Raw genomic sequence first — 14,580 nt, 5'->3', positions numbered from 1 at the left:
TTTCCTGGAAACAAATTTGGTTATTGTTAGATTTGATTAAAGAATATCAAATTACTTAATAAGATATTTACTTGATCCAAACAAAAGAGTTTTAGAACTCATCCTTTTCGAAATATCAAACTTATTATAAAAATATAAGTCGATACTTAATTTTTGTATAACAAATGCCACTCTCATTACATGCATATAATGTTCATATATTATTCCTATAGATCAACTCTTTGCTTTGATTTTTTTTATATCTTCAAGAAGCATTTCTAAATTGTGGTAGGAAGATCCATTTTTGCCAATGCTATCCCTAGCCCATTTGGCAATTTTGTCCACTGACCTTTGAAACTCCTCCCTTCCCTCCATCAATGTCTTGATTGTTCTCTATATGGTCCACCTGTCACAAGCCTCCAATTCAACCCCAATTCTCCACACGTTCCTAATACATTCAACATTAACCCTCTGATCGCCTAAGTTGGGCCAACCAATCATAGGAACTCCTGCCAAAATACTCTCCAAGATTGAGTTCCAACCACCATGGGTTAGAAACCCACCCCAGCATCGTGGGCTATGACCCGTTCTTGTGGGGCCCAATCCACTATATACCCTCTTTCTTTTGGCCCGATTTCAAGCACCTCAGGGAATGAAACGACGCTGTTGTCATTTTCTTCATCCACCACATCCGGTCATACAGTCCACAGGAAAGAGTAGCCACTGTCAACCAAGCCATTCCAAAACTCCAAAAGCTGGGCCGACGACGTTTTGACAAGACTTCCAAAGCTGACATAGAGAAAAGATCTAGACGACTGAGAATCAAGCCACATCATGCAATCATGTTTGGTTTTCCAAAGAGAGCCGTGCGATGCCGTTAGCTGAGTTATGTCTGATTCGGGAATTTAGAAGTGCATGGAGGGGTCCGATTGTGTAAGCTCGACCATAGGCGTTTGCAATGGTGGGGAGGCATGGAGCTTCAAGATCCTCAGCGGTGTTGAGTATAACACCTGATGATCGAGTCATGGCCAGAGCCTCGTTGACAAAGAACTGGTAGGCAGGGTCATTAATGTCTTTTAACATGCAAAAGTCTAGTAGATCTTTGAGTCTTAAACGACCTTCTAGTTCTAGTCCAGCCACTTCAATATTGTTTCTATGATTTGTGTCTTTCTCTGTACCCAAAAAAATAAAAACAAAACAAAAAAAATAAAAATAAAAATCTCAAACAGTTATTTTGAGAACTATATTATATTCTATAAAATTTTATCTCATGTTCCAGAATATATTCCTTTAATTTTTTGGTAATAATGTTCCAGAACCATATGTAATATATATGTCAATTATGTATTTTTATTTGTTCTAAGCTAACATTTGTTTGGTATTGAAATTAAAAATATAAACACTTTTGGTAGAAAAATTTATATTAATGCATGGAAATTTATTAAATGATAAGAAAATACAAACGAATGTACAAGAGAGGATAGTAAGAATAAAACAGATATTGGTCATTGGAAGAAACGGGAAAATATAAATGAAAGTAAACCTTTATAAATCACATTTTTCTTTTGGAATCAGATAAGTAATGATGTAAACTTGAATCCCACAAAGTGAACAAAAATATATATACATACTTCGAATAATTTAATAGTGCAGATCATATCAAAGCTGATGCTTTTTGAAAAAAGATATTGGCTTTGTTATATACGTTGTGTACACATACACAGCAAAATCGACACTTTTTGAATTGTGTACGATGTGTATACACACAGCAAAACCAACGTTTTTTTTTTTTTCAAAAAGCATCAGCCGCTTATTTTTCTACCAAAATAATAATAATAAACAAATTAAAATAAAAACAAAATAAACTTAATTATAACAAAATAAACAAATTATAATTATACTAACCTTCATGATAAGGAAGCTGGCCATCTTCAATGAGTTTAGGGATACAAATATATGCCAACAAGTAATGAGCACTATGACAACAAAACAAAATCACAGGGATCCCCAACTCCTCTGCCACATCAACAGGAAAAGATACACTTCCATCTCCGATGATACATGGGATCGGCAGCAACTGAGCATTTTTTTGACCTCCGGCTAAGGGTACCGATAAGCTCTTTCAAATGTTCTTTAGCTTGGTACTTCAAGCCGTAGAAGAAATCATAAGTGAGGGGACGTGGATGGTTGTCTTCATCTGGCATGCCATCGAAGATAGACTCGAAATGGAGGTTAGGGAATTGCAGGGAGAGAGCTGAGAGATTGGAGAAGCGCTTATGGTTATAGCGGGTGTTGACGAAGGTTATGTAAAGGCCGGTTTGGCTGAGAAGCTGTGCTAATGTCAGGACCCGTCCAAAATTCCTCACCGGAACCCTAGACAATCCCTGATCCCAGGGAAACTCTACCGGACCCTCCTATGGAAAATCCGGCAGAACCTCCCCTAAGGGATGGACTTACCACAAATTCCTGCACTGAAAACACACTTCTATAGTGTCCCCCTTATTCCTCCCACAATACTACAAATTGGTTCCACAAATTTCAGCACTTCAAAAATAAATACAATAATCCACTGCATAATAAAATACATAAGTGTCCCATACAGTATACAGAGCTTTATGAAGTACTACTAAGTATAGAATACAGCAAGAGTGAAAGAAATATTACAACTGCAATAAAAGAAGAATAGGGTACTTCACGAACTAAAACAGCGATGAGGATCAAGTCCGCTTCGGGTGAACACCGACAACCTGGTACCTAGAGGAACGGAATTTGAAAATATGAGATGCTAATCATCTCAGTGAGTGACCCTATCTACTGTACAATATAATACCACGGTAATAAGTAGATAAATAACAATTAATTGGAAATAATAATTTCTCTCAAAACCCTTATAATTCTCTCAGTTGGAAAAGTTCCTCTTTTAAAACCTTTTCACAAAACCCTTTGTTCGTATTCCCCAAAAACCAAGACATCAAATAAATACCAGCAACAGTAATAATTATATTTTTAATTCCAATACAATATCAAAATAGTTATTTTGAAATCACAGTTCTGAAAATCACTTGATGCACCCACTATATACCAGTCGCGCCAACAGTACCCAGCGTCCCAAGGTACCACCAGACAGGAGGTTATAGAAAGAAACCGGCATACGGTCGCGTGGCGTCCCACTGCGCCGCTGCTAACTGGTGTCCCGGCCATGGAGGGGTGGCCTACCCTCATCCGATGGCAACCACAGGACAACCTCATAATATCACCTGCACGCTAATCATATCCGTGTGCACAATATCCATATCACATATAAACAGAACACCAGTACGTGCACGGTGCATCTAAAAATCATAAAATCCACATATTTAATTTATATAACAAATTTCACATTTTTCATAAACATAGCGGGTTTATTCCATCCGTTTGAACCCGGAAATTCTCCACAATTTCATTATAATCAACACCATAAATTCCATGATTTTCAAATCCACCAACTCCCAAATCCACCAATTCAAATACTCACATTTTCCCAATAGCATAAATAACTTCTCGAAATATAATAATTAAATCTCACAATATTCCATGGGCATATTTTATAAAAATTGGAGTCACCAACATAAACAAATATTTTCCTTGAAATATTTGAAAATCAATTCATGCCCGATTTAATGTTAAAACCACAAGAATTTCAAAATTCTCAAGACCATCAAATAATTTCACATTTGCATAAATTTATATACTGCATATTTTTTTTAATCCAATAAATTCACCAATAAATCAAATAAATATTTGGCACATAGAATTTAAATTCCAAATATTCAAATCACACATAATATTCACCAATTAAATCCTGAAATTAATTTGAAGGTGGGTCACTCACCTGGAGCATGCAATTAAACCATGATCCACCATGGGATCAATTCCACAACTCACCGGTGCTCCTAGAACACAATTCACACACAGTCAAATAAATTAATATTTTAATCGGGTAAATAATACCCGGTACCCGGGAGGTCAAACACAAACGTTATCCAAAATAGTCGAATAATATACCCAATCGAAGCTTGAGCGACAAGGATTACAAATTCGGTCTCCATCGACCCCAATTCCACCGGAGGTGGTCGGAATTTGGCCGGAAAGCTTCGGCCGGTTTTGAATTCCTCGTATCTCGCAAACCGCTTCGAATTTTTGAGATTGGAGGCCATATTTGGACTCAGAGGTGTCGAAAATGGTGGAATAGAGGTATGGGTCGGGCTGGGTTGGTCGGAAACGGCGAGAATCGCCGGAAAATTTCAAGTCGCCGCCGCGGACTTCACCGGCCCGATCTGGGCGCGTCCGGCGGCGATTGGCCGGAAAATTTGGAGAGGGAGAGAGTCAAAGGAGAGAGAGAGGGAGAAAAATTCCTCTGGTTTTTTGACGGGCTCGGGGAAGAAGAAGGGAAGAAAGGGAAAAGAAAAAAAAAAAAGAAGGTGTTTTCCCACGTGGGGAAAAGAAAAGAAAAAGAAAAAGAAAAGGAAAAGAAAAAGAAATAAAATAAAAATAATTAAATAATAATAAAAACAATATTATATAAAATAATAATAAAATAACATGATATTATACATGGTTGACATGTGGCACCTCACTATGGTGACACATGGTCACACTTATTTAGTCACACGTGGCACATCGTTACGCGTTCAAAAATAATATTAAAATAATACGGTGTTTGAAAAACTCTACAGGTCCATAACTTTCAAACCACATGTCCAAATCAGACGTGCCGCTAGTCTACGGACTCGTATCGATGAGCCCTTTACAACCATGAATGAGTCAAAGCTCATTTCCCCATAATTAAAAAGTCAACTCTGGCACCCCTTGGACAGTTTGGACCTCAACTTGTTTTGCTCATAACTTTCAAACCGTAGCTCCGTTTTGAACATGCTACTAGTCTACGAACTCATGCCAACATGTACTTTGTAACGGTACCTCAGTCAACCTAGAATTCCAATCGGGTCAAAAAGTCAACTTTTGACCGTTTAGGTCAACGGTCAACAGTCAACCTCGGTCAACGTGCAAAAATTTCTGAGATGGTTCAGGACGGGGTGTTACAGCTAAGCAAAGGAAGGGTTTAATATGGCCTTGGAATAGTAAGGGAACCATTATCACATGGGGTTTCAACTCCATCTTTGAGCCTTCCAATTCAATACACAAATTTAGTTTAGACTTTCTCACAAGTTTATATATATATGTATATATTATATGTATGTATTTTAAATTTCTTCTTGTTCTTCTTCGTGTATTTTATTTTGAAATTCAAAATACTTTTTTTATTATATATTTACGATGTCGTCGTTAATATTGTTGGTCATATATTGTCATGGTTTTCCGTTTATGTTAACGGACTTCTCTTTTTGAATTAATATTTTGTTTTATTAGTGTTTCTTGTTTGTTTTTAGTTGTTGATGTTTGTCGGAATGGCAGAAAACTTTTGTATCTTAGGAACGCATGCAGGCTAAGGCTGTTGGCCTGCTGTACGTATGTTGACGTAGCTTTCATGTATCTTAGGGGACTTCTCAAAGATTCTGTTCAATAAATAATATTATATGTATATGTTTATATGGAATGAATTTTACATCATATATATTATAATTATATGTTATTAAAAAGTGAGTTTTGATATGTTAAGAACATGGATTCACCTTACCATGAAAACCATGATGATTTTGAGGTTAAAGAGTGATTCAAGTGATCAAATAAATTCCAATTATTGTTAAGCGAGTTTAGTCCAATCAATAATACAATTATCTCTTATAAATTTGACAAAACTAGTCATAAATACTGTCCAAGAGTAAAATAAAATCAAATCAAACAGTTTATAAAACAAAGTTAAATGAATTATGTAGGTTTAATTTTCAACAAATTCATTGGTGAAACTGCATGATTGGATTTAACTGGTAGGAAAATAATAGCTGAAATAATGAATGTTGAGAGTTTTGTGTACGGGGACAGTGTAAGAAATAGTATAGTTTAGAGGAATAAAATATACTTATCTTAATTTCTTAACTACTTGTATAAGATTAATGCCAGGGGTACCAAGAAGCCTAAGAAGATCAAGATGTTTACCAATGAATGATGTGTTATTACTTGATTAGTTTATATTTAGTTATATTTATTCATTTAAAGAATTATGTTACTAAATTTATTTAACAAATTATACATATTAAAGATATTAATATTGATTGGCATATTTGTATAATTTAAATATGAAAAAGTAAATATTTAAATGACTAAGTTAAGAGTACCACTATATGTTACCAGTAGTGACTGTTACCATCTACATGAAAGTGGATCCAATGTTTATGTGGTTTTTATATATACATGAGACCCACTGCCATTTAGACTGTTTTTACTAATATATATATGGGATCCACTGCTATGTAAGGTGGTAACGGTCACTACTGATGACAAACATCATTTTTTCTAAGTTAATAAAAAAAACAAACCATATAAATATTATCACATCATCCACTATATCATTTCGTAAATAAATTTGGTGAATATTTTGATTATTCTAGCATTATTAATTAGGTTATAATAATATTTCTGTAATATTCTACTGCATTCGGTATGAGTTTTTTATTCATCGCTTTTCAAAAAACTATGAATAAAAAAAGCATGAGTGTTTGGTATGATAAAAAGTATCAGAAGGGTCCAGAGTCCTTATACCGTCTAATATGGCATGCCAAATGCGAACTGTAACACCCCGTCCCGAACCATGTCGGAATTTTTGCACGTTGACCGAGGTTCACCGTTGACCGTTGACCGAAGGGGTCAAAAGTTGACTTTTTGATCCAGTTGGAATTCTAGGTTGACTGAGGTACCGTTACGGAGTACACGTTGGCACAAGTTCGTAGACTGGTAGCACGTCGAAAACGGAGCTACGGTTTGAAAGTTATAAGCAAAACAAGTTGAGGTCCAAACTGTCCAAGGGGTGCCGGAGTTGACTTTTTATTCATGCAAGGTTGAGTGTTGACTCATGCATGGTTGTGAAGTGCTCATCGATACGAGTCCGTAGACTAGCGGCACGTCCGATTTGGACATGTGGTTTGAAAGTTATGGACCTGTAAAGTTTTTCAAATACTGTATTATTTTAATATTATTTTTACACGCATAACGAGGTGCCACGTGTGACTTAATGAAGGTGACCATGTGTCACCATGGTGAAATGCCACATGTCAACCATGTGTAAAATCAAATTATTTTTATTATTATTTTAAATAATAATATTATTATTTGATTATTTTTATTTTTATTCCTTTTTATTTTCCTTTTTCTTTTTCTTTTTCTTTTTCTTTTTCTTCTTTTCCCCACGTGGGAAAACACCCTTTTCTTTTTTCTTTTTCTTTTTCTTTTTTTCCTTTTCTTCCTTCTCTTCCCCGACCCATCAACAAAAAACGCAGAATTTCTCTTCTTCCTTTCTCTCTCATTTGACTCTCTCACCCTCTCCCTGTTTGACCGGTGTTTCGCCGGATTTCAATCCCCAGAATGCTACACGCGCCGGCCACCGTCCAAGCCTGCCACCTCGCGACCTCGGCCACCAAATTTCCCAGCCAGCCGCCGCCGGACGCACCCAGATCGGGCCGGCGAAGTCGCGGCGGCGAGGTGAAATTTTTCCTGCGATTCTTGCCGTTTCCGACCAACCCAGCCCGTCCCATACCTCTATCCCACTATTTTCGACCCCTCAGAGTCCATTTCCGGGGTTAGATTGCCCAAAATCCCCACCGTTTGAAAGATCCATCAATATCAAAACCGGCCGAAGCTTCCCGACCAAATTCCTGCCACCTCCGGCGGAATTGGGGTCGATGGAGACCGGATTGGTGATCCTTGTCCCACAAGCTTCGATTCGGTATATCATTCGCCTATTTTGGTTAAAGTTTGTGTTTGACCCCCCGGGTACCGGGTATTATTTACCCGAATAAAATATTAATTTATTTGACTGTCTGTGAATTTTGTTCTAGGAGCACCGGTGAAGCGTAGAATTGATCCCGTGGTGGATCATGGGTTAATTGCGTGCTCCAGGTGAGTGACCCACCTTTAAAATATTTTTGGGGTAATTAATTGTATTTATGTGGTATTAAATTGATATCTGTAATTTGTGCTCATGTGGTGTATTTTAAATATAATCGGGAAAAATATTATTTTATATATATATTTACCCATTGGTGCTAAATGAAATGTTGGGGTCATTAGAAAATTCCCGATTATTATTTTATATTGATTAAATGATATTTATTACACATGAGTAAGTATTTTCAGTAATTCGTTGTGTTTGGATTTTATATAAATTTCGGGCATAATTGGGTTAAATATTTTATGAAAATATTTGTTTAAGTTGGTGGTTTAATTTTATAAATTATGCTCGCGGTATTTCAATTGTTGAATCTCGTATTACGAGAAAAGGTATGGTTTTATCTGTTATCGATGTTTCGTACCGGGTTGTTGAATAAAAATATGTGGGATGGTGTTTTGTGAAAATTTGGTATACTTCCCACGGTAATTTTGGAAAACGGTACGGTTGGTTATAAATGTTTATTTTTAGACGCACTCATACAGTATTGGTGTTCTGGTGTATGGTGTATGGACACGTGGTAGCACGCGGTTATTATGTGGTTTAGCGTGCGGTTATTACTTCACCCGTGAGTTGCCATTGGACCGTGGGCAGGCAAGGTTATTGTTGTGCACAGCCGCCCCCCTCCTTGGCCGGGTTGATGGTTTTAGCAGCGGTACTGTCGGGACGCCGAAGTGACCGTTGCAGGTTTCTCTCTTTAACCCCCCCCCCCCCCCCCCCAGTCGGTGCTCAGGACGCTGGGTATCGGAGGGCATCACCGGTATATGGTGTGGTGCGTCAGTGTAAATTGCAAATAATGTTTTAAACCCCAAAGGTGTTCTAAAATTATTTATTATAATTTATTGCAGTTTATTTATATTTGGGGTATTTATTTGTTTATTTTTTGTTTATTAATTTGTTTGGTTCCTTGGTTTTTGGGAAGTGCGTACAAGGGTTTTGTGAAAATGTTTTAAAAGGGGAACATTTCCAACTGAGAGAATTTTTTGAGAGAAATTATTACTTCAAATATTTATTTATTTATTTATTTAATTATTCGGTATTGATTTATTAAATCCCTTTATTTGATATATTACTATTAATATTAAAAAGTGTTTAGTAGATAGGGTCACTCACGGAGATGATTAGCATCTCACACTCTTAAATTCCGTTCCCCTAGGTCCAGGTTGGAGACGTTGATTGTCCGGGGTGAGCCTAACGTCTCAGTTCGTTGCCGAAGGTTCAAGAAGTTTTTCTTCCCTTTTTCCTCTCTATCTTGTATTGTTTCTGTATCTGTCATTTTATAAATTCCGCATGTATCTGTATAATGCTCTGTATACTGTATTGGATGTGTAGTTGTTTATGCACTGGACTGGTGTTGTTTTTTTGAGAAATGCTGAAATTTGTGGAACAACTTGTAGTTTGTGGGAGGAATAAGGAGATGTTTATAGAAGTGTGTTTTTAGTGCAGGTAATTTGTGGTAAGTAAATCCCTTAGGGGAGGCTCTGCCGGATTTTCCGTTGGAGGGTCCGGTAGGGTTTCCCTGGGATCAGGGCTTGTCTAGGGTTCCGGGGAAGGAATTCTGGACGGGTCCTGACACGAACTTTGGGCATCAAGTTTTGAATTTGATTTCGATGTTCATTGTTTTGCAGGCAGTATTGAGACGATTGGGAAGCTTAGATAATGATGTTGTTATGGTTGATGTAGCTGAAATTTTGTACCACCAACAACTTCAAAATTTTTACAAATCTACAAGGGAAGCTAAGGTGTAGTTCCCAAGCTTTATGATGTTAGATTGTTAGTTAATATTAACTATATTTCAGCATTTTTAATCTTGAGAATGTTTTGCAATGTACCATATGGTAATATGGAACGATGGTTATCTGACTAAAATCTAATGATAGATAATGTTGTGCGGCACTTTCAGCCGAATATTGTTCGTGGAGTTGAAAAATTCATTTCTACAAGCGGCAAGCAAATGAAGAAAGGTTAGAATTTTTTTTTTTTTTTTTTATCTGCTTAATGTGTTCCTTTTACAAGGCTAGCATATAAATTCCACCTTGAATAATTTAGTGAGGAAGCTGGCTGAAGATTGCTGTAAATATGGATCTGAGAATCAGAGCACTCATGGTCCTCTTGCAAGAGCTTCTATTAACTTTGGTACCTCATATAATTCAATTGAAAAGGAGAGGGAAGATCTTCTTAAGACCCTCACTGATCAAGTAATTTCTTCACTGAGTTATTCATGCAAAACATTTTAGCAATCTCATGACATGATCCTTGAAAAGCAAACAGGACTTGAATGTGTTTTAGCATTTTTGTGGGGAAAAAAATAAAAAAAAGAGCCAAAATTTGCTTTTGGCATTTCTGAATTCTGTACTTGTTTGTGTGTTGGACTCGAGAGTTTGGAGTGGAATTTTTGGTTCAGTGGAGGGCAGGGAAACTCTAGAAAGTAGAGTTTGTGTTTTTAAAGATGAAAAGACTATTTATGCCTATTAGGTTGTAGGAACAGAGACTTATCACTTATGTTCGATGTCTGTGTGGCTACATTTTCTACTATCCGGCTATATTTTTCTTCGTCATTAAAGATGCTACGATGGAGCGATATAAAGTAGGATTCTCTCAGTCTAGTTTTGCGCTTTGCTGGTGAAACAATCCCAATATTATACTTGGTGTTATATATCATCAGAATGTGTACTACTTGAAATTATTTGTTGTGTTATTCCCTTTTACTTCTTTTTGGGTTTTAAAAAAGTAAAAGGGCCTATACCGACTTCTCTGTTTCTTTTTATGTTTGTAATTGTGCCACAGGTTTTAAATCTGTAGGTTTGTGAGCCATTACGGACACAAATAAATGGAGCTCCTTTGGAAGATGCACGTCACATTGCTTACTATTATGATAAACTTCGTCAGGATGTGGAGGCCAAGGTAATTACTAATCTCAAGTTTAGGAGTAAACACTTTTGTAGAAAACTGCATATTCATAGTTAATATCTTGTTATCAGGTAACTGAAATTTTGAGGCGTCGATCAAAATCTAGGGATCTTTCTATGTCTGGAGAGAGTGCTGTGAAGCTTCAAAGTGCTGAAGCAAGATTGGCTGATCTTAAATCTTCTACTGTGGCACTTGGCAGAGAAGCGACTACTGCTATGTTGTCACTTGAGGATCAGCAGCAGCAGATGACTTTTCATAAGTTTCTTACTATGCTAATTTTACTTATTCTCTGTCCAACAGAATACCATATATATATATATATATATTGGCATGTTTTCCTTGCCAATTGCAAATAAAACTTTGAGAGATATTTTTATAAGGGATATAATGAAACAACGAAAACCATAGATGTCCTTTTTATCAGACAGACAAATATTTAAACCAAACAAAGTAAATTTAAAAAAAAAAAAGAAAGGCAAAAGAGGTAAGAATTATTTTTACTGGAAAAGCAAGAATAATTTAGGTACTAGAACAATACAGCCATAGCTGTAAAATACTGAAGACAAGACCAACCAAGACACAAAAGGAAAATACGATGACAACAAACGTGACCCAAAAAAAAAAAACAAAAAGAAACACACTTCCACGCTAATCCCGTGGCACATACATATAGCCATCGTAGCCAAGATGACCATTTATTTGTAGAAAGTCCATTATTTTGATCACATTGCTGACGATTACTCCGTAAGGCATGCCTAGCTACTTTAGGTAGAGAAATACCATTCACAAAGAAATACCTGATAGGCACAGAGCAAAATATTTTGTTAGAAAATCAGAACACAACAAACACAACAAGATTTATCGAGGTTCGGTCAAGATGACCTACGTCCTCGTTGCTCCGGTGAGAGCTTCTGGTTTCTTATTGATCTTGCAGTAGTTACACAAACTGACACCTTTGGTATACACACAGGTTTTCACACAGAAAACATACACACCAAATCCAAAGCCCCAGTATACACCCTTTCAACAATCACTCAATCTCACTTAGAGATTATTTCTCACTCAGAAATGAATACAATTAAAGAAAAGGTAAAGAAGAATCTTGGAGCTCCTCTCTCGTTCACAAGCTTGAAGAAAAACTGATTTCTATTATATCTGTTTCTTCTTTCGAAAGGAAAGAGTTTTGTGCATATATATATTACACACCAGCTTCAAAACGACGTCGTCCAACTTATACCGTTATTCTGTTACAATACGCTGGAAATGACTGCTTTGCCCTTCTTTATTTCCAAGTAAATGAAATGATGCGTTTTGCTCTTCTGAGACTTATAAACGATGCGTTTTGCTCTTCTGAAACTCATCAATTTAATCAACTCGAGTCTTCTCCAAATGTTGACTTCATGCATACACCAGACCTTTGCAAGATGAATTTGTGGATTATATCTTCACATATCTCCACCTAATCCACAAATTTAACCAAAAAACAGAAGCTCATCACCATCTCATCAAAATTCTTCACAAAGTGATCAGCCTGCTCCTATTCGAAGTAGGTTCTTGCAAGTACTAAACTTGCCAACAGTGAGCACTTTTGTTCCCATATCTGCAGGATTAAACTCTGTAGGAATCTTCTCCAATCTGACTACTTTCTGAGCTGTCAAATCTCGAATGAAATGATATCTGACTTGAATGTGCTTAGATCTCTCATGAAAAACTGGATTTTTACATAAATGAATTGCACTTTGACTATCTGAGTACAAAGTGACCTCCTACTTTAGCACTTTAAGCTCTGTCAGTAACCGTTTAAGCCAAATGGCTTCTTTTGCAGCCTCAGTTGCTGCCATATATTCTGACTCAGTAGTTGACAAGGCCACCACAGGCTGCAACTGAGATTTCCAACTTATGCAGTTTCCACACAAGGTAAATGCATAAGAGGACATTGATCTTCTCTTGTCCCTATCTCCTGCATAATCAGAATCTAGGTATCCATTAAGCTCCACTTCACTTGAATCCTTCTTATAAATCAACCCTTCATTTGCTGTATGCTTCAAATACCTTAGAAGCCATTTTAAAGCTTCCCAATGACCTCGGCCAGGATTTGCCATAAATCTGCTCAAAACACTGATAGTATGAGCTAGATCAGGCCTAGTTAGAATCATAACATACATCACTGAGCCCACAGCATTAGTATAAGGGACTGCTATCATGTCTTCCTTCTCCTGCTTAGTTGATGGGCACTGCTCACTTGACAATTTGAAATGTCCACCAAGAGGTACACTTGCAGGTTTTGCATCTTCCATTGAAAACCTTGAAACTACCTTTTTAATATATGAAGATTGTATCAACTTCATTTCACATCTTGACCTGTTTCTTACTATCTCAATGCCCAAAATCTTCTTAGCTGGTCCAAGGTCCTTCATCTCAAACTCTGACTTTAACAGGTTCTTCACAACTTGTATAATTCTACCATTTGGTCTAGCTAGAAGCATATCATCTACATATAACAGTAGATACACTGCCTTATCTGTCATAGGATTTTTAAAGTATAAACAGCTGTCAAAATCACTTCTCTCAAAACCAGATTTAACCACAAATGAGTCAAAACGTTTATACCACTGCCTTGGTGATTACTTAAGTCCATATAGTGACCTTTTAAGCAAGCACACCAAATCTCCACCTTTTCCTTTAATTTCAAAACCTTCAGGCTGCTTCATGTATATTGTTTCTTCCAATTCACCATGAAGAAAGGCAGTCTTGACATCTAGTTGTTCTAACTCCCACTCAAAATGAGTCACTAATGCCAACATGACTCTTATACTGGTATACTTCACAACAGGTGAAAAAACCTCATTGTAATCTATTCCTTCCACCTAGGTAAATCCCTTGGCCACTAACCTGGCCTTAAACCTCACTGGTTCAGATTTGGACATACCTTCTTTGACCTTGTAGATCCATTTACAATCTACCACTCCTTTGATTTGTTGGTGTTGGTACTAAGTCCTAAGTTCTGTTCTTATGAAGAGATTCCATTTCTTCCTACATGGCCTCTTTCCATTTTGCTGACTCCTTAGAATTTACTGCTTCTTTGTAACTCCTTGGCTCATTGTCAGTAAGTTCTTCATATGCCACCAAGGCATAAGCAATGCAGTCTGCATAATTGTACTTTCTGTTAGGTTTCACTGTCCTCTTAGCTCTATCTCTTGTCAGCAAATATCCAGGTGATGCTATGTTCTTATTCCTTGTACTTGGTGACTGTTGTTGAGTGTGATCATCTTCAGAATCTGCCTCAGATTGTGCAGGTGTTACTTTTGCTAGTTCCTCACCTGTTTCAGGTTCTTCTACTCCTTCTGAAGTTGACCTTCTCATAAAGTCTTCACTGTCTTGGTTTTCCACTTCAGGAAACAAACTTACACCTCGTGTCTCCACTTTGTTGCTCATTTCATCACCTGCATTGTTAGTATCTTTATAAGGCATAGAGGTTTCATAAAAAATAACATCTCTGCTAATAATAACTTTAAAACCTCTACTCTCTCTATCCCAAAGCCTATAGCCTTTAACTCCCTGAGGGTAACCTAAGAAAATACATTTCAAAC

General features: G+C 36.8%; 1 protein-coding gene across 1 annotated transcript; it reads left to right on the top strand.

Moving 5' to 3' along the window:
• The first annotated feature begins 2,204 nt into the window (after positions 1-2,204).
• Positions 2,205-12,717, top strand: LOC107432111 (SH3 domain-containing protein 1). The gene is made up of 7 exons (XM_060817820.1): positions 2,205-2,210; positions 9,709-9,821; positions 9,974-10,044; positions 10,130-10,278; positions 10,883-10,984; positions 11,062-11,261; positions 12,597-12,717. The coding sequence occupies exons 1-7, from the start codon at positions 2,205-2,207 to the stop codon at positions 12,715-12,717; spliced, it is 762 nt and encodes a 253-aa protein (XP_060673803.1).
• Positions 12,718-14,580: the final 1,863 nt, after the last annotated feature.

This window comes from Ziziphus jujuba, chromosome 6 (assembly GCF_031755915.1).
Source record: "Ziziphus jujuba cultivar Dongzao chromosome 6, ASM3175591v1".
In the NCBI taxonomy this organism is placed as follows: Eukaryota; Viridiplantae; Streptophyta; class Magnoliopsida; order Rosales; family Rhamnaceae; genus Ziziphus; species Ziziphus jujuba.
The sequence above is the reverse complement of the archived record's forward strand: the minus strand, read 5'-3'. Positions and strand labels throughout refer to the sequence as shown.

Bases quoted from the DNA above. Each gene is read 5' to 3' on its own strand.
- LOC107432111 (XM_060817820.1), top strand. The intron at 10,045-10,129 runs GTTAGAATTTTT...TGAATAATTTAG, and splicing joins CGGCAAGCAAATGAAGAAAG to TGAGGAAGCTGGCTGAAGAT. The intron at 10,985-11,061 runs GTAATTACTAAT...TCTTGTTATCAG, and splicing joins GTCAGGATGTGGAGGCCAAG to GTAACTGAAATTTTGAGGCG.